The 21,641-nt window shown below is 41.2% G+C and overlaps 1 protein-coding gene across 3 annotated transcripts in view; it reads left to right on the top strand.

The window, feature by feature from the left end:
* The window catches only part of Alcam (activated leukocyte cell adhesion molecule), a 199,802-nt gene that overhangs the window by 121,772 nt on the left and 56,389 nt on the right, over window positions 1-21,641 (top strand). For all 3 annotated transcript variants that reach the window (XM_004670447.2, XM_045147417.1, XM_045147416.1), the window contains exon 2: window positions 20,356-20,456. In XM_004670447.2, the coding sequence (XP_004670504.1) occupies window positions 20,356-20,456 (101 nt within the window). The remainder of the gene's footprint in view (window positions 1-20,355; window positions 20,457-21,641) is intronic.

Here is a 21,641-nt window from a genome sequence, read left to right on the forward strand (position 1 = left end):
CTTATTTGATTTCTTCCTGCGTATAGATTTTATTCTCCTTGGAAGACAAAACTATTTCTGTATCTGCAAACCAAAAGCTTCATGCCCAATTTATTGGAACTATTGTGAATCAGTATCTTAGATGATGAAAACTTCATTTCTAAAACATTAAAGAAAAAAATCAGAAAAATATTAAAGCAAAATTGGCCCAATCAACAAAACATGTATCATTCTATTTAAATGTACCTCATGACCCTATATATTATTTAGTATATCTTTTACAGTTTCCTAATTGTATCAACAAAACTGCATAACTGTTTCACCTGTACTTACTGTGGTCTATTCTTCAGGTACACTAATTTTTTCCCATTTTCAGTGAATTTCAGCAGCTTTCCCATAGATATCATGAGAAACTGTCTTACAGAGGTTTAAAAGAAAACAGCCCTTCTTCAGTGATACCACTCATAAGCTAATGTGTTTCCATTATTTTCTTTGACCATACACATTTATATTAGTAACTAAAAAGTAAGATGTTGTGTTGGGGTATTTCTGTGCAGACTAGCTCATGGTTTTAAAATTAGAGGCATGAATTTATGTATTTCTCAATAACCACATCTATAAAGGAATGCTACTTATTTATAAAGTATTCATTATGTATTTGTTGACTGTCATGTACCAGTTGTCATATTTAGATGTTATTATTATTATTATTATTATTTTGTAATTCACAAAACAATAAAATATTTTTAGATTGACTTGAGGGGTGGCTATCTGTTCTAAACACGCAGACGGGTAGACCTGTGGCTGAAGGACACTCACACAGAGCTATGCAGACAGCACCACACTGAAAGCATGCCAGCCTTCTCCATTTGCTCTGTTTGGATTTCCAGTCGCTCACTTCCTACAGAAGCTTTAGAAGTTCTTTCTAGGGGAGACACATAAACAAAACACATGCAGCAGTCCTGAGGACTCAGTAGCTCATGTCAAGAACCTGAAATTCTTTCAATATGTATCAGTAGTGAACTCTTTCAACCTAAATGACACCATTGCCTTTAAAAGCTGTTAAAAATAGCAGAGCCAAAGAGGCAAGATTATAATATCCAGGTAGGGGAATTTTGAGTGTCATTATCTCCCTAAGCAGCAACTATGAGCAAATCTTCAAAGACAATGTCTCTTTCAAATGGAAAGATGAAGCCAAATGTGTGATCACCTCAGTGGGAGTGGGAAGCATCGTCATAAAACAGCAGCTGTGGAGCTGAGTCTCCAGCCGGAACCCCCTGGCCTCTGAGGTCCTGATGCTGTGAAAAGCTGGCACCTGCAGAGTCTGCCCAAGACTCTGCCTAGACCAGAATCATCTTTTGTTCAGAGATTGTGAAATTTTGCCCTTGAAGACTTATGTGATACCCTTCCCCAAACCGAAAGTATTTAATGAAACTCTAAAAGTAGTGTTTTCCATGGGCTGAAGAAACTATTTATATTAATTTTTTTCAGTGTCATCAAATACTGTACTATCTGAGTCGACAGACAAATTGAATGGGAAACGGCCCCCATGCACCTCTTCTACTTAGCTCACTCCTGCTTAGTTTCCTCTCCCCATCTTGGCAATAGTTTCTTGCATTGGTTAAAACTGTTGAGCCAATATTACTCATTGTTATTAACTAAGGTCCATAATTTATGCTAGTTTTTTTCTCTTTGCTTTGAATATTTGGGGTGTTGATGTTCATATAATAAATTTTGTACCTTATTGCACAGAAAAATTTTGCTGCCCAAAGAATCCACTGTGCTCCACCGAGCCTTGCCTCCCCCCTCTCTTGATGCCCAGCAAGCTGTGATCTGACCCTTTTACTTTCTCCAAAGTGCTGTCCTTTCCCAAATGTCTCAGAGCCAGTCCCACAGTACCTAGATAGCCCGTCCAAACTGACTTCTTTCACTTAGCCATATGCACATACAGGTCCTTTGTGCCTTTCTGTGCCTTGCTAGCAATGCCAAATAGCAGTACACTGGTTATATTTACCATAGTTTGTTTATTAATTCCACTATGGTAGAATGATTACTTGGTGGCTTCCCAGAGTGAGAGATTATGAGTAAAGTTTCTCTGAATGTTTTTGTGCAAGTTTATGCATGGACATAAAATCTCACTCCTTTGGAAAATCAGTCATGGGGAGAATTTCTGATGAGGAGAAACAGCAAACATTTTTCAAGGCAGAAGATATTCCAACTATTTCTGTCTTTATTGCACAATATATGTTCTATTACATTCAAATCAGAGCCTTTGGCTCTGCCTCCTACATCCACAGTATGTAAATTCTTATCTTTCCTATTTCATTTTTTATTATTAGCAGAGAACTTTGCTGTATGAGCACATTGCATATTGGTCGTAGTTCCCCCAGGTTATACTCTTATGTTCCCTGTCTCCTGCCCTCATTCCACTAATGGCCATCCTCAGGGTTTTATTGGTATTCATGATGGAGTCATGAACACAACCATCACTCTCTGATGGGGACAGTTCTTCAGGATGTACCTTCCCACCTTGGGGATCTTACATTCTTTTCATTCCCACTTTCTTTTTTTTTTTAATTTTTTTTCCCTTATTTATTTGAGAGTGACATACAGAGAGAGAAAGAGTCAAAGGGAAAGAGAGAGAGTAGGCACGCCAGGGCCTCCAGCTGCTGCAGACAAACTCCAGACGCGTGCACCCCCTTGTGCATCTGGCTAACGTGGGTCCTGGGGAATCGAGCCTTGAACCGGGGTCCTTAGGCTTCATAGGCAAGCACTTAACTGCTAAGCTGTCTATCCAGCCCTCCTTCCCACTTTCTTAATGCTCCTTGAGTTTTACTGGATAGGTTAACAAGTCTCCTTCAGTGCTGAGCTCTCAGCGGCCTCTGATTTTCTATTTTGATGGGTTTTGAGTCTCCTTAGTGTCCGCTGTCGCTGGAGGAGGTTCTAGGCCAGCAGTGAGAGTCCCACTCATCTTTAATCTTCCACTGTCACATCTGCCAGAGTTTTTCTGATTGAACCCCATCCTCATCACTTAGTCCTTCAGCGCATTTTTCTAGACGGCCTACAGCACCACCTCCACCTGCCACCTCCACTGCCTTAGAGGTCGGAAATGCATAAAGGGCTGCTCTGCCATCTCAGTGCAGTGTCCGTTACAGTGATAGATCAGCCTTCCCTAACTATTCTGAAGGCACCTGAAAGCTTTCTTATTTATGGTTTCTGTCTTATTCCTCTAATTAGAGGGGCTCTCCCAGGGGAGGACTTGTATTCACTGGCTGTAAGTGCTACATAACATCCCACTGAGACAGAGATGATTAAATGAAACAGTTTATTTTCTTCCTAGGCTATAGGTTTTTAACAAATATTTAGTGCTAAATAGGGGAAGTTTTTAATTAGTTTACAAATAATATAAATCAATTACTCATTCCATAAAATACATTAATAACATTGAATCGTTTTCTGTATATCTAGTTGTAGAAAAAATTTGATTTGAACTTTGGGCCGTGGCTCTGTCATGTACTAGTTGGGTGATGTTGGTTTAGTGCCCTGGTTTTGCATGATGGATGCTGTATTATTAATCATATGATGTATCGTGATATGTGCTCATCCTACCTGACTCAGGAAGTCCAAATGCAGAAACAAATGTACAATGTACAAAGAGAAACTATGAAATCCAGTAAAAATATCAATAATAGATATTAATCATTCTAATACTTTTAGAATTAATATTCTATTCATTATAAAGTTTAAGGCATATGATATGAGGTTTTGATGTATGCATATCCAAACAAATCAACATATCCACCTTTTCACATAATTGCAATTATGGAACTTTATAAGGATATCTGAACCCTGTTCGGCACATTTCCACTATGACAATATAATGGTATAGTGTCTTCAGTATAGTGTTATTTACGACACTCACTGGCACATGTTTGTTCTTTAGAATTGTCATATTACAACAGTTCAACTTTGACTATTATCCCCATTGACATACCTCCTCATGCCTGGAAACCACCCCTCTGCTAAGCTTATGTGTATTTGAGCTTCTTGAATTTCATATAAAAGTGATATCATACAGAATTTGACTCTCATTGTCAGACTTATGTCACCTACCATAATGTCTGCCATATTATTCCTGTGGTCACATGTGAAAAAAAAATCCCCATTTTAAAGCTGTACAATAATAATAATAATAATAATAATAATAAACATAGTTTACAATTTACATTTCTACTCTCCCACCAGTAGACACTTAGTTTCTTCCTACATTTTTGTCCTTGAACAGGTATGAGGCAGGTATGAGGTACAGGTAGTGGTTTCATATCTTTTGGATATATACCAGAATTGAGATTGCTGAATCATACACTTGCTCTATTTTGAATTTTGTGGAAAATCTCCATACTGTTTTCTATAATAGCTGCATCAATTGACATTCCCACTAATATTGTACAAGATTTTTTTGTTCCATTTTACTGACATATCTTCTGACTTTTAGAAATTGTTACAAAGGTGACAGTACCCTTCCTGGTTCTGCATTTCCCTGATGAATAGTGATGTTGAGTGCATTTTTGTATTCCCCACTGCCCACTTGTATGTCTTGTTTGGAAAAATTTATATCCTTTGCCCATTTTTAGTCTGCATTTTTGTTTCTCTACTACTAAATACTCCCGAGTATCTTATATATTTTGGACACCAAGCCTGAATCAGGTATCAGGTTTGACATTCCTTCTGCTACACCTGAGGTTGCCTCCACGTTAGGAAGGTTGCTTCCTGTCAGCGTGCCATGCCGTGGGACGTCTTGTCTTTGCATAGTCCTTGTTTGCTTGCCTGTTCTTTGGATGGCATAACCAAAATCAGCTTGGCCAAAGGCCAATGTCAAGTACCTCTTTCCGGACATTGATTTTATCTGTCTGGTTTTATGACTTCAGGCTTTACATTTAAATCTTTGATCCATCTTGAGCTGTTTTGCCTATCTTTTATGTTCATGTTCATTTCAGCTGTACCCTTACTGTTTCCATCCTGAAGCCATGATTTTCCTGTCAACATCGTGAGGTGCTTCCTTTTTGCCCACATGTGTTAATCAAGATCTTCTGGAGGCAGATGGTGAGTGGACTTAACAGACACAGTGCAGTGGAAGAAACATCTACCTGGGAAAAGATGGCAAGGGAATTAGAGCCACGGGGGGGACCACTGGACAATAAAGTGCCTGTGACAGAGGCGGAGTGCTGACATGTGCGCTGAGGGAAGTTCAAGGGCTTTCTAGGAAAGCACCGGCACCCTCACGGGAGCAGCCCGCCTCCGCCTCCGCCTCCGCCTCCGAGCTGCTGCCTTCAAGCCCCGCACGCTCCGGTTCACGGAGCCTAGCACGGGCCGGACTCAGTCCCGCAGTCAGGAGCCTGTGACGTGCACGTTGGTGTCAACTGCACCACACCGACATGTAAACTGAACAATACAGGAGAAGAAATGTGTGTGCACTGAATCATTAGATGAACAAAGGAAGGCCCGACCCAGAGGCAGGTGACCACGGGGTCATCGGCTGACCTGAGGGCACGTTTTCTGGGTTGTCACTTGCCTTATTTCTGCTTCTAAACCTAGTGGGTCATAGCCGGACTCCAGTTTCTTCAAGGGAAAGGACACTAAGTGAATTTCTAAATTGCAAGTTAGATGTGCCTCATTTAAAAAATAAAAATTATCTTCTAATTTAAAAACATTGGGAGCAAGGAAAAGTTTCAAAACTGTAGGCAGCTTCAGTTTTTCTCCATCCCGACATCCTCAGAAATGAAAAAACTGCCTTTCAGTCGCGCTTCCTATATTCCTCATCGCTACTCATCACCTTTCTAAATTATCTTGTTCTCCTTCCCACCTCCCCTCCCACTCATCAATTAAGAATGATGATTGTCAGAGAAAATGGAGTTTGTGAAAAGTTATCGTTAAAATATTAATAGGTGTCAGTGTTCTCTCTCCAAGTTCAAGCATCCCAGAGTTCTCCCCGCTGAGCTGCGCCCGGCAGCGCCTCTACATTCCTACCCAGTCCTTCAAGCCACACAGGCTTTCATAAGACAGGAATAGAACCGCAACGTCTTACAACATCACAGGATGCATATTGATGACTGATTCGGTTTATTTTAAATATTATATCTCTTTATTTGAGAGAGAAAAGCAAGAGAGAAAAAGAGGTAGATAGAATCAGAGGGAGAGAACAGGTAGGCCAGGACCTCCACGCACTGCAACTGAACCTCCAGAAGTATATACCACCTTGTGCCTTTGGCTTAGTGTGGGTGCTGGGGAATGGAACTCCAGTCATTAGGCTTTGTAGGCAAGTGCCCCCACCAGTGGGCAATCTCTCCATCCACAATTTATTTCAAAGTTTGTCTCTCCTATATTTTTAATGTCTTCCAAAAATGTATCTTGAACATATGCTCCTATTTTTCCTTCTTACCCAAAGCTAGAAAATTAAACCTGATGATAAAGCAAGTTTAACTCATAAGAAAAGGGGAAAATGTCATAAAAACATAATTTTATTCTTGTGACCTTAACTTATATTGAAAATTCCCCTGAGAGCTATCACTTAAAAGCATGAAATTTATACAAATCTAAGTTTTGGAAATCAGCCAACAAGCTGCATCAAATATGTGGAAATGTGGAAAATCTTATTAGATAGCTTTTTAACCTTCATTACTTATGATGTTGGATTGTAGTCTACATCCTCAGGAGAGAGGCGAAGCTAATTGGGATACATATGGAGAAAAGAGCAAAGAGCCATTTCAAGCAATATAAACATGTTTTGGTGTCACGTTAGGTGCTGAATGTTCAATATGTAGGATCCAGAATGCCTTTCAAGGTCGTTTGGCCAGTGCAGAAGCACAGCCCTCCTGTAGCCATTCAGCAGCTCACTACCTCTCTGCCTGCTTCAGTACTTCATTCCTTCAGCCACAAAATTAAATTCTACCCTTGTTACTCCTATTCTGTGGAATATTCCTTTAAATACTGGCACAATACCAATTAAAGCTATTAGTAGATAACTATCTGTGACAACAATGATGAACTTATTGGTTGAAATAATATATGTATCTAATGTAATAGATATGATAGATGTTTTCCTAAGGCATTTGAGGAAGATTCAGGCTCCTATGATTTTGGGAATTCAGGAGTATTATCAAGACCTTTAGTTTTCTCATATCAAGATGACTTTTGTTGTCATGGCATTAAACTATTTGCAGAAAACAAATTCATTATGTCAAAATAGCTGAGTTCTTTCTGAAGATAGTCTCTTGTCTAACTTCCAGAAGTTTCCATTACTTCAGATTATGCACTTAAGCTCCTTTGTGAAACACTGGACCAGCCTTCCTGTTGATGTTGTTCTCCTGAACACAATGCCACTATTCTTCTTCTTGCTAAAATAATTTAACTGGAGCTCCAATTTCAATATAGCTATGGTAAAATGCAGAAGAAAATTGTAAATTCTATCCACTTACATTGAAAACTGGAATTTTATGCTTAGAAAATGTGCACAAAGCAAGGAGCTTAAATGTCTACATTATCTATACCTGGGGAATATTCATACATTAATTCCTTCTCCTGACCTCTTTACTTAAGCTAGTTCCCAGAAGTTCTCAGGATTTAGAGGAGACAATGCAATTGGAGACACTGAACTGTGGGGGTAATAAGAGGAATAATGTTTACTGATTGTTTTCAATATATTGAATATCTGAGTTCATGACTGTCCAAATATGAGCACCTTAAAGATGTAATTAACTCCAAGATAATTACAAGTATTTTAGTAGAAAATAGTCAGATAAGGTACACATATATCTTAACTTATCATGAACAAGATCTGTAGTATTAAGAAAAACATGCTTAAACATGCTTACTCTCTTTCATTATGAAAAGGAAATGTAAACCGTTATACCTACTTATACATAATATAAAAGTTTTGGTCCAGTATGAATTTCCTCACTACAAAGATACAGAAGAAGTATTTTAAAGTGCTTTTATTGAAGCTTGTCACCACCTAGAAATCCTTGCTTTGGCACACTGGCAAGAAATTCATAGCCAAGGCAAAAATCATCTCTCAAGAATGAATGAGGACTTGATTACACAGGGAATCTATTGTGGCAAAAGTGTACAGGAATCTCATTCTCTTCAGAAAAGCAACCAAAAAATGTGAGGAAAGTTGCTGGGATGAGGAGACCTACAAGTTCAGTGTTATTTGTGATATTTAAACACAAATTTAGATTTGCTGCATTCTTGTGTGTACATTATATTTCACTGAATGATTACCGAAGCATTAGCTATCCTAAAACATCTTATTTTTACTTATTTATTGGAAAGAGACAAACAAAGTACAAACATGTGCTTTGCTTGTGCATCTGGCTGACATGGGTCCTGGGAAATCAAACCCGAGTCCTTTGGCTTTGCTGGCAAGCACCTTAATCACCACGCTATCTCTCCAGCCCCAAATTAGCTTTTTGAGGTGACCATTTAAAAACACTCATTTCCAATCACCACCGTGCTCCCCTCGCCACACCCTGTGGCTAAGTTCTCTAGAATTTCAGAAAATAGTACATGAGCTTCTGGAATGGTTGGTACAAATAGAAGATGTGGTTTAATTGATCTTACAGAGTTCCTCTTATTGTAATACAGACAGGCTTTAGTTTAAATATTGCTTTAGGAGAAAGAGGTGAGAGTCTCATGCAGCCCAGGCTGACCTTGAATTCCTCACACTTCTGCTTCCATCTCCAATGTACTGGGATTATAGCCTTACACAATCGTGATCAGCTAATTTATACATTATTACCGAGTTTCCACATGTTTCATGAATCTTCAGAAAAATTTCAGTTGATATGATTTAAATATTTCCTCAAAATACCTTTGTGCCTTGGGCTGGAGAGATGGCTTAGCAGTTAAGGCACTTGCCTGTGAAGCCTAAGGACCCAGGTTCAATTCTGCATGTCCCATGTAAGCCAAATGCACATGGTGCATGTGTCTGGAGTTCATTTGCAGTGGCTGGAGGCCCTGGCATGTCCCCTCTCACTCTCTGTCTGTCCTTCTGTCTGTCTCAAGTAGATAAATAAAATGTTTTTTTTTTTTTTTAAATCTCTGTCCCCCCACAAGTAGGAATCATCCTTTCTTACTTTTTTTTTTAAAGAGAATTTAAGTTCAAAGAACATAGATAAATGTGCATCTCTATAGTCTAGATTTGGGATCAGGGTTTTTGTTTGTTTCTTTGCATCACTGCTGCCATCTTTACCTAACCAGCACTTGGCACAGAGCAAGCACTTATGAGTCCAAGGACAAATGGCTTATTTGGTTCTTGCTTCTCCTCAAGCTGCTCTTGGAGAGAACTAGGTTGATCAATCCTTTCTTCTGAATATAAATTTAGGTCATTGACTTGTCAGTACTCAAAGTCACACTGTATGTAACTATGCACATATGCCAAAACTCTTGCAGCATGGGTTCCCAGTGACAGACTTGCTGGATTGGAGGGCGACAGTGTCTTCATGAATCATGTTGCCATAGCTTCGATGCAGTTCGGGTAAACCCTAAAAATGTATTCATCACCTCAGGGTCATCTTTGACAAGCTGACTAGATACTTATATCCTCTTTCTATAAAGATAAACTTCAAGAACACTATAACTTATAACTATACATTGTTATATGTAACTGTTTTGAACTAACAGATGTTTCACAGTTCACTCAAAGGTCTCGAAATTAAGAAATTCTAAAAAGTACAGAAAAATCATTACATTTCCTAACCAAATGTTCCTACAGAACCTTTCAATAAATGAAAGTAAAGGTTCATAAGTTTAAAAACTTGTGGGTTTTTTTGATAATTTAAAAAAATACTTATAATTTTTCACATTTTCCAAATAAAATCTAAATGCAGTATTCATTATGAAAGTAAAAGAAAATAAAGAGATCTTGTATTTTATTAGAGACTTTATGAGAATTTTTGAATTTGGCAAAGTGCCAGACTGAAGGTATGTTCCTTATAAAGACCAAAGATCTGTTCTGTGGAAATTACTACGATAAAAAATAATGATATGACATGTATGACATATGATTAAAAATGCAAGCCAGGGTCACCCAGGACCCCTTTGGACTTCCTAGGAAACACCAGTGAGGCAGCGGGGTCACCTTTCAGTCTGTAGAAGTCCTGATTCTGTGCTAAGGGCAAACGCAGTGTCTTCCAAGAGGCTTTTATCAGTGTTGCTGCGGTTGCAACGTGCACATTGTCATGACACTTAGTATAACCACTGTGCTCCCAATTTTAGTTTCATCATGCTCCTTGAGGAGCAAAACATCTTCATACTTCATGTAAATATCCCCCCACACAACACACCGAGCACATTTTCAGCAGTACGTGTTCACTCAATAACTGTTTGGTGCGTGATTGAATACACTTAGAGGTGACTTTTGAGAGAGGCCTCAAAGGTCATCCAGGAAGTTAGTGCACATGCATGTTCTCTAGTAAAGGCTAAGGCAGAGGTGGGTCAAAGCGTAGATAACTGGAAAATTTGTGAGTTGTCCAGTCTTATAGATCACTCCATGTTTGCAGCATAATGAGCAAGCAAAGGTAATGGTCCACAAAACAATGCAAACACAAAGTAAAGTATTTTTAATTAATTTTTTGTTGTCATGTATCTGTCACATAATAGGCATGATTACATTGATAAAGTATGATAAAGTGATAAGTGGGCATAGCTTGATGGATGCTGAGTGCCTGCCTAGCGTGCAGGAAGCCTTGGGTTCAATCCCCAACACTGCATGCACCCAGGCATGGAGATGCAGCTGTAATTCCAACACTTGTAGGGTGAAGGCAGAAAGTCAGGAGTTCTTAAAGATGTCAAAATGAATTTGAGACCAGCCTGGGCTACCTGAAACCCTGTCTCAAAAAAATAGAAGGAGGAGAAGGAGGAGGAAAAAAAATGAATACAAACCTTAAAACATAATTGGCATCTAAAGCTAATAGGCAAATTTATGAAAAGATTTCAGAGAAGACTTCCTGTGATTAAAGCATAAAATTATAGGTTGATCTAAATTTTCAAGATATATACTTCAGTCTCATTAAAACTATGATTTTTATTACATTAAATAAAGCATATGTATAAAAACATATACATATGTACAGGTAGTTCAGACGTCTTTTACAGGGTATATAGTTGTAGTTGATTACAGTATATGAATCAGATCTGCTAAAATAGCATGGTTTGGCTTTTCCATACAGAGGAAGTCTTTCCATGAAGATTGAAAACCTAATCCCAAACCCTGCAGTCTGGCCCTGTATGAGACTCCTAAGTGTGGTCATCAGATTCCATGGTAACCATGTGAAATGATGAACCATTTCTGCTGCCACTTCTGCTCTGTCCCCACTTTGTATTCGGTAATTATTTTGTCCTACATCAAGATGCTATTTTATTTTAAAATCCCTTCCTTGAAGAAAACCACAGTTTTATTGAGCTGTAAGAAGCTCATGGCTGAGGTTTAAGATTCTCAGTGGACAGGGTCTGGGCTGACTTTGCATCTGAAAGGACATTTATCACGGCTGTAGGATGGGGAAGGCTTTTACTGTGAGGGATGCTGCAAATATGCTAGCGTGCACAGTAGAATCCCTTCACAGCGAAAGTGTGTCCAGCTTAAAGCATGGGGAGTAACCAAGCAGAGATAGACTTCTGTAAACTGGCATCACAAGATGTTCACATTTCAGCTATAGATTTACAAATCTCACAATTAATAAGGTAAACAGGAGCATTAGTAAGTACAAAAGTGATTTTAATGATAAACTTCTCCTTTTCACCTAATCTTTCCCTAACAATGCATTTGTTAAATGCACCTGAAATTTCTTCTTCTTCTTTTTTTTTTTTTTTTTACCATAGAAACTTTATTAATGGATAAAAATGGTGTTGGCTCCCAGTCCCATGGGTAGGCCAACAATAAATAAGGCTAAAGGGAAGGGGTAAGCTCAGCATAGCAGAAGCCAGAGGAGGCTGGAGTCACGATGGAGAGCCCTGTGGGACCATAGAACCAACTGGAATGAAACGCAGGGAATCTTGCCATTCAAGCATCATGGCCACGGGGTTGGTGCTGACTTGGGTGGGCCCTGGAGGAGGGGTTCAGCTGGTGTAGAAAGCACACTGGTCATCCAGAAGGGCCTCCTGACTGGCCTGTCTGGGGCCTCAGAGGCTGAAGTGAGTGGACAGGGGGCCTGGCACAGAGTGGACTTTGGAAAGAGAAGGTCAGGCTGGTGGTTGCCAGAGGCCCCTGATTGCAGCAGTCTTTTGAGCTGGACTCTGGGCTTTTAGGTTTAAGGGAGTGGGCAACTGATGCCCTCAGAGGCTCTACCTTATGGCAGGCCTCAGGGGGTCCAGGCTGTGCCGGAGGGGAGGGACCTGGTACTTCAGCCTGTTCCGGGGAGGGAGGTTCCCGTCCAGCCCTACAGCGGGGCTCCATGGGCCCCGGCTCTGCGGCAGAGCAGGCCTGAGCCACCTCAGCCTTCAACCCCTGGCAGGGCTGTGGTTCCACACACTGCTCCGCAAGGCAGGGCTCTGTAAGCCACTGTGCTTTGACAGCCCAGGAAGGTGAGAAGTTTCAGAATTATGTTGTGGAGTACTCAGAGTTCTAGAAATGTCAGCCAGCAGGGGCTGAAGTTCAACCACATCCAGAGGGGAGCGTCCATCAAAAGGGACACACTCCCCTACGGCCTGCCCTCCACCTCCTGTCGCAAGAGGGGCTGCGGGATACTGATGCGCTGCATCTTTAGCTCTTGGAGGTTAAGAAGTACTTGCCCCTGGTTTCCCAGGTTCCTCCTGCAACCTGTCCTGGTCAAACACCCTCACAGCAGTCTGCCCCCAGGCAGGGCAGGGCAGGCTCTTCTGGGCAGGACTGAGGGGAGAGGCCACTTAACCACTGGGCCTTCTGGACTTTGGGGGTTGACTAGATGGGTGTGAACTGGGCTTGGGGTCGATTGGGGAGACGCCACAACAAGGAATATGAGGTCGCTGCTGGGCCTGGGGGAGTTACACGCTGAGCCTTTCCAAAGGGTGATGGGCGGGTGATAGAAGGTGGTACCACACGGCCAGGCACAGGCTGGGCCACAGGGACAGGAGAGGGCATGAGATGGGAGCCAACACGGTCCTTGGTTTGTGTTATCTCTTGAGTTTCTCTTAATGGTACTCGCTGGGCCAGACCCAGGAGAGGTCCTCCCCCTTCATCTGAGTGAGAAGCGACTTCGTGTTCTCCTTCAGGAAGCAGGCTGAGCTGGGGTTTCCAGGAGGAATCTTGAGGCCTGGCTCACTTTAGTCCAGCTGTTGCCACACGTCTCTCTTCCTACCTCCTTTAAGCTGGGGTGGGCGGAAGGGTGAAAGGAAGGTCGTGAGGGTGGAATCGCAGTCTCCTTCCCCTGGAGACCCACAGTTCGACCTCGAGGTCCTGGTCCCTGCAGCCTTGAGAAGCAGGAAGACCTGGCAGGGCCCAGTCGGTGGATAGGGGTTCTGGGAGCCACGAGCATCCTGGTAAGGCTTGATTGCGGGGTTATCTGGGCATCTAGGAGTGCGGACAGGAATCTTGCTAGGGGTCGGAGTTACACCCCGCAGGACAAAATCCTTAGTGGCTTGGAACGTGGTCATGGTGGCTACAACCAGGAACCTCCGAAGCATTCCTCTCTAGGGTCCCTGTGCGTGCCTTTCCAGGAAGCCCCTCGGGGTGGCCTCAGCTTTCTTAGCTTTTTTTTCTTACCTGAAATTTCTGTGAAACTGGAAATAAGTTCCTATGCCATGACCTCTGAGCCATTGATGATTGCAGTTAACCCTTTTATGGCATCTAACGGAGCTACCAAGCTCCGACAGGGCTTTTAGGGAGGATGATGCTATTGAAAGGTCAGGGCAAAAAGGAATCATTAGCTTGCTAAATTACAGATCACAAAAGCAGATTCTTCTGCATAGAAGGCGACAGCAGAACGTCAGTGTAAAGCTACCCAGTTCAGATGTCTGTATGTCCTCAGTGCAACGAGAATCGTGACTTTGACCTTTGAGTTGATTTACATGGGGAAAATTCATATACTGATACATGGCATTTCAACTGGAAATCAAAACTGTTTACTCAACAACAACTCTGTAGCTCTATTAACGCTTCGTTTGAACTGCCTGTTATACAAGATACACGAGTATAACTGGTTTGTGCTTTATGGTCACTTCCTCAAGATTCTTTGTGTCAGAATTATTCAGTCAAGAGGTTTTGCTTATTATTTGCTTTCTTAATTTTATTTTCTTTATAATTCTATTGTTTATTATTTTTGGCTAATAACACTTTGTAAAAAGTGCTTTAATTATACATTGCTTCTTAAACGTGAACAGTTCTATATCTTATTTTATGTCAAAGCATTTTGATAGCAATAGTAGTTCATGAAAATATTAAAATAAATAAAATACATTGAATCTAAATGGTTCCAGCCCAGTTAAGATGTTGCATGTGCATGTGCAGATATGACATGGCCACATAGTAAAGCACAAATGCATGAACGAGCACTTCCTGTTGGTTTACGTTCCACATTTCGTCTCATTGAGGCACTCTACATTTTCAGTTGTGCTCAATCACTCATAGACTACGAAACTACTAACCATTTAGCCAACTAATTTTACAGGGAGAAATTTATAAGATAATTCTAAGAAGCTAAACTCAATTTTCAATTTCTTTTCTGTTAAATTTTTGTTTATTTTTATTTATTTGAGAGTGACAGACGGAGAGAGAAAGAGGCAGATAGAGAGAGAGAGAGAAAGGGTGCACCAGGGCCTCCAGCCACTGCAAATGAACTCCAGATGCATGCGCCCCCTTGTGCATCTGGCTAACGTGGGTCCTGGGGAATTGAGCTTTGAACCAGGGTCCTTAGGCTTCACAGGCAAGCGCTTAACGGCTAAGCCATCTCTCCATCCTCAATTTTCAGATTTCTTAATTCAAAGATAAAAGACCTTTGTTCCGTGAAATGTACAGACAGAATAATTCAGGGTGACAGGTGCTTTGGGTCTTCCTGCCACTTCAACTCAAAGATTAAGATGTCTCTAGAAATTAGGATGCTAATTCGTCACCAAATCATAGTGGTCTTTGTAGTCACTTTATCCCTAGGGGGTCAGAGATGTTCACTCTACCGCGGAAGCAGACCTTGCATCTTTCTACCAGATGAGCCTCAGAGTCACAGGCTCCTTCCAGAAGAGAAGGGCTGATGACTACAGAAAACTTGGAGTTGATTCTAAAGTAAGCCCAGCTGTGGCTCCTCATACCGCCCAGCTGCTGTGTCCCACCCTCGATCTGCAGGACAGTGTTACAGCGTGCGACTATTGGTCTTTCTCGTGTCGTCCTCATTCTTACCCTACGTCATGTTTCCTTTGTGTGGTCTGCACTTCAGAATCCTGTCCTGGCTGATTCTAGATTTAAACTTTTCACTACAAGATGCCACTGTTCAAAAGAACTGAAAGAAGAAATCCTCTGTGCTTTGTGGTCATGCTCCTGTACCGTTTGCAAATCCGTGAGCACAAACATTCCTCAGTCTGAAGGGAAGAAAAGCACATCATCACTTGGAGATCCATCCATGAGCTACTGTAAAATGTGTTTACCTTTCTGTTGTGCCTCCTCGTGACAGAAAGTGTATAATGAGGCATGATCCAGGCCCTCTACACATGTGAGATAGTATGTGGCTGCCTTTAACATACACAGTGAGAACCAGAGGCTCTCAAACTTCCACTGTCATCAAATCCTCTGTGATTTTGAAAGTTGTTAACTTGATCACCAAAATGGAAGGGACACTTCCATATAGCACAGAACACATTCCAGTGAGAAATCATTTTGTTAAGCACTCATTAAATGAGAGGCACTGTTATTGGAGATGGAAAGTTTACAAATCCATGGCTCCTTCTCCTTTGTAAGTGTGCCTTTATGCTGACTATAACACAGTATATAGTTGAAGAGTCATGCAGCTTTAAAACCTGTGATGAAATGTGATGTGTGCCTGGCATGTCAGTTTTCTATAATGAGTAGAAAAATTGGACTCTGAGAATGAGCAGCAAACTCATCCTCAGTTTAGAAGAGAACTTTTCATATTTTCCTTTACTCAGTAAAAGATCCATCTCATTTGCATCTAAGCTCTGGAAGCTTCCTGACTCCTTGGCCAACCTGGGAGACACCCTCAGCACTTTTACGGTGACGGGAGATGATTAGGACACATGTCTGAAGTGGCTGCGTCAGGCTCCCCCACAAGCTGTCATGAGTGCTTGCTCCCCAACTGGTGGCACCTTCAGTCGTGTTGGGGGGTGTAGATTTTCAGATCTACTGGACCTTAGCTTGCCAGGGTTAGTTGGCTCACTCTCATGTTAAGATGTTGCCCCTGGAGTGGCAGAGGTGATGTCCTGCCTGAGTGCATGCCATGCTCTCCCCTGCTGTGGTGAAGCTTCCCGTCAAGACCACAGCCAAAATAAACACCTCTGCTTCCATCAGCTGCTTTGGGTCAAGTGCTTTATCCCAGAAGAAGCTGATAACGATAGCAAAGCCCATATACGTGAACAATGGAAGGTATCCAAACAGTTCATCGTGATAGTCAGAGGTCTTTCTATAAAGTGATGAAAACGACAAAACGGAACATGGAATTGCTAAATGCTTCCTAAAACTTGGCTGACTTTCATCTATGCCTGGCCTTGTTTTAAAGCCTATGGTGGTACTTCCAATACAGGAGCCTAATATAGGAGCCAGTACTGTATCATGAACAAGAGCAGTTGCCTCAATGTTATTGGCATTTCCATGACAACATAGCTAAACGTCCATTAGTAGTACTAGGGATATGGCTCAGTGGTAGAATCTTGGTCTAGGATTCATGAGGCTGTAGGTTTAACCCTAAGTACTGTAAAGAGACAGAGATGGGGGAGAAGAGAGGAGAAAGCAGGGGAGGAGAGGAGGGGAGAGGAGAAGAGTAACCACCACTGATTTGTTATGAGTATTGAAGAGTGCTGGGGAATAATTCATCAATAGCCTTGACAAGCAGTGAAACCTGGAAGCTACACAAGCAACTAGCCAGGGAAGATGTGTCAGCGGGTGCAACAGAGGCACATAAGTTTTGGGAGCACCAAGTCCAAAGCCTACAGCTCGGATGGTCATAGGCTCCCGGAGAGAAGACGCTCCTCTACTTCGGCTAAACTAATATATTTTACCTGGCAAATTCCCCTAAAGGCTTATGTTTATGCTCATAGCTTAATGCTTTTCTCACTTTGGGTTACAGAGGCTTAACACAAGGCTCGTAAAGGAAGAAGTAACACTCCACACTGGACAGGACGACTCTGTCACACCTTCCAGGGCTCAGGGGACATTACAGAGAAGGTGGTGCAAAGAACAATAATGCTGATCTCACCACTTGCCAGGGAAACACAGTTTTGGAGATGATTGTGGATGCTGTGGTGACTCAAAGCTTAACACAATGCTGAGAACAAGAGTCTCTTGAGAGTTCAATAACACCTCTGCCGTGCCCTTTAAGGCCCAGGGAAAATCTTGAAAGATGGTAAAGTCAGAGGGTGAGGAGGAATACTTGGGGTGACACTATTCGTGACCGGCTGCTACCCTCATAAGATTTGCATAATATTGAACACATTAGCATTCTAACCCAGCTGGTGGAAGGAAGGGGGAGAGTGAGACATGGAAGTGGAAGAGGGATTACCTGGACAGAAAAAAGGATTCCATGGAATGGAGTGTTGGAAGGATTCAGGATAAGAGGAGAGGTGATTATGATCAAATTATATTTAATATTAAAATTCTCAATAAAAATTTTTAAAAAGACAAAAAAGTCTCAGAATCCATTTCCCCCTACAATATTCTGACTTCTTAAACTTTGAAGTTAAAAGGAGTAATGTTTACTGCATGAAGGACATTACGCAATGTGAATTTATTAAAGCAGTTTTATTATGACGCTGGGCATATGATAAATATTTTTGTATGCCTTCTTTCTTAAATAGCAAGTGTAGATACATTTTCACCTCTTCCATTCTATATTCTGTGTCTTAACGGTGATAAAAATTCTGGAAATGAGTTTCATCCCACATATCTACCTGAGGGGTGTCCTTTGATCTTCATGGTTTTATTCACAGGCACACAGTGTTTAAAGGGGGCTAGGCTTCTTACATGACTGAACGCTGGAACAGGAATTTCATCACGTTTGTTCTTTACTAACATTAATGACTCTTACCCCAGTATGAAGTGTTTGTACATATTGTAATTAATGGGGACCCGTGGGGATGTGCCTGCACCCCACACCGACACCGATTTCCTGTTTCTTCAGTTTTGTGTGGCAGATTGCCTTAGCTTTACCCTCTAGCTCCACCTGGTGGACGAAATTTCAATTACGTATGTGTGTATTTACATATGTATGTATGTGTGTGTGTATCCTCTACAGATTAAAAAATAGCTTGTTCACAGTCTATACACATATCTTAATAGATGCTCAATTATAAAAATTAAATTAAAAAATATTTGTAAGAAAAATAAGGTAACGTATCTGTAGTGCGTCCCAATAATGATTGCCAATGTCAGTGGCAGAGGAGTCTCCTTTGAAGTAAGCACATAAATGTCACATCTTTGCTGCTGGAGAGATGGCTTAGCGGTTAAGCGCTTGCCTGTGAAGCCTAAGGACCCCGGTTCGAGGCTCGGTTCCCCAGGTCCTACGTTAACCAGATTCACAAGGTGGCACATGCGTCTGGAGTTCATTTGCAGTGGCTGGAGGCCCTGGTATGTCCATTCTCTCGCTCTCTCTCTCTCTCTCTCTCTCTCGCTCTCTCTCTCTCTCTCTCTCTCTCTCTCTCTCTCTCTCTCTCTCTCTCTCTCTCTCTCTCTATCTGTTACTGTCAAATAAATAAGTACAAACAAAACAAATTTACAAAAGAGCAACATCTTCATGGAGCACAGTGTGAAGTTTCAATAGACGTGCCCAGCGCATACCGCTGAGATCGTGGTTCTGTGTGACCATCTCCTCCTCACTGCTCTATACTGAAGCCATGGTTCTCCTCTCCTGGGTCTTCATGGAGTTTGCAACAGGAAGTTCAGCACTCTGGCTCATTTATCGGGCTGTGCAGCAGAAGGAGCTCTTCCTTGTATCTGTATTCTGAGATGCAACGTCAAATATCCTTCCACACCATCTTCTACCCTTCCTTGTCTACTCTCGAATTCTTGATATTCTACTTTTGGGTTGATTTACATGGGGATTTGTACCCATATATTGGCGGCGTGTGTGTGTGTGTGTGTGTGTGTGTGTGTGTGTGTGTGTGTGTGTGTGCGCGCGTGCGTGCATGTGAGTAATAGGACAACCTCAAGTGTCATTCCTCAGTAATTCCTTCCATCTTCTTTGAGACAGGGTTTCTTTCTGGCCTGGAGTTTGCCCAGCAGGCTGGAAAGGCTGGCCAGGAAGCCTCAGGGACCACCTGTCTCCCCACCTAGTCAGTACTGGAATTAGCAACACACACCACCACGCCTGGTTTTGTCTGGGGCTTCTGGAGGTCCAACCCAGTCTTCATGCTTGTAAGACAAGCATTTTACAGACTGTGCTGTCTCTTCTCAGGATGACTGGAAAAAAAAAAAAAACTTGGTATTTACCTTCTTGTGTCTGCAAAATCTTAAGGTTTTTTTCAACTATGAATATGTATAATTATGAGTATGCAAATATATGGACACTTTTGTGTTCCTATGAAAAATTTTCATTTCCATGTTTTATTTGGTTATTGCTTATATTTTTCAATAAAGAATTAAATAACCCCAGGTGTGGTGGGACACACCATTAATCCATCACCCCGGGGTCTAAGGTAGGAGGATCACCATGAGTTTAAAGTCAGACCAAGTGACAATGAGACCCTGCCTCAAAAGAAAATGAATAAATAAACAACCTGTCAAATTTTCTGTGTGATAGTAGCAAATTATAATTTATATTAAATTGATTTCAACAAATGCAATAGGTACCTTATGAGGAATTTTAATAGTATAAACTTTACTATGTTACTATTTTATGCCTAGCTAAATTCAAGTTAGTATTTTAGCCTGTAAGATAGGCTACTTGAAAGCTAATTTTTACCCATAAAATAAATTTTAGTTTTATTCTTGCTTATATTATTTTTCAGTTTTTGATAATTATTTTTAATTTTCCTAGAGATAAATTTAGGGATACTGTCAATTTTTTAAAAAAACATATTTAAAGCTATTTTGCCATTTTTGAGTGTTTCTGTTTTCAATGTGGTCCAGCATTTCTTGGGAATATCTTCCTATACAATGCAGTAAAGCAGATGGTCCAGTCACTTTCAAATTCTGCTCTGCCCTTGTGCAGAAAACACTTAAAGTCTCTCTCCTCTTCTCTTTTTCTAAAGGCCTTGGATGGTACACTGTAAATTCAGCATATGGGGACACCATTATCATGCCTTGCCGACTCGATGTACCTCAGAACCTCATGTTTGGCAAATGGAAATACGTAAGTGTGACCTGCCTGGAACTTGGTGAATTGCCTCCAGTTTTACAACAAAACTATTTTATTGCATTTAAATGTGAGTGTTATATTGATATGTGGACAAGATTCATCCATGCACACCAATGTATGGAGAATAGATACATTAATATATCAATAATTTTTTTGTTTATGTAACAAATGCATCTAATAGCCACACAGTTCTTAGACTGTCACCCTGTGAAGGCTTCATCCTCAAGTGCTATGGCAAAGGGCAAGTCAGAGTTCCAGGGTGCCGTCTCAGGCACGTAGGACTGAGCTTGGCAGGGGTGGCAGCCTTCCTGCAGTTGCTCTGGATGGTTCCTGAGCCAGTATCCAGTACACTCAGGACTCTCTGGACATTGGCACTCAGCCTTACAAAATTGCTTCTGGTGCTCCACCTCATAGCTGTATCCTGATGCTACAGGTCATGTTTACATTTAACAGGGTTGAGTTTATCCATCACTTTCATGCTTCCTCATATTTCCTCAGGAATAGAGGGTTGATGGGTCTAGAAATTAAAGATCATGAGGTGGATGAGTTGGTATATATGGTGGTCTATATAACTGATTAGAAAAAAAAAAAAAAAAAGGGCTTCATTGAACCCAGGTCAACAAAACATACTGGATGTCAAGATTTCGCAATGCTGGACCACAGGGAACAGGAAAACCATGGCAGTGTGGTGTGTGTGTGTGTGTGTGTGTGTGTGTGTGTGTGTGTGTGTGTGTGTTTATGTGTATATGTGTATGTGTGTGTATGTATGTGTGTTTATGTGTGTGTACATGTGTGCATATGTGTGTGTATATGTATGTGTGTGAGTGTGTGAGAAACAATAGTAAAGTTTCCCTAGCTTTTTGAACATTTCATGGTATATATAGTGAAAGTACATGATGGCTGTATAATTTACGAACTATTTCTTGATTACTATATCCGTCAGACACTTCCATGTGTTAAGATTCATTATGAAAGCCAGGCATGGTAGCGCATGCCTTTAATCCCAGCACTAGGGAGTCAGAGGTGGTAGGATTGCTGTGAGTTCAAGGCCACCCTAAGACTGCATAGTGAAGTCCAGGTCAGCCTGACCTAGTGTAAGACTCTTTGAAAAAATAAACAAACAAACAAAAATATTCCTTTTGATATTATACTATTATGATTGTATGAGAACATTATTTG

This window comes from Jaculus jaculus, chromosome 4 (genome assembly GCF_020740685.1).
Source record: "Jaculus jaculus isolate mJacJac1 chromosome 4, mJacJac1.mat.Y.cur, whole genome shotgun sequence".
Lineage (NCBI taxonomy): Eukaryota > Metazoa > Chordata > Mammalia > Rodentia > Dipodidae > Jaculus > Jaculus jaculus.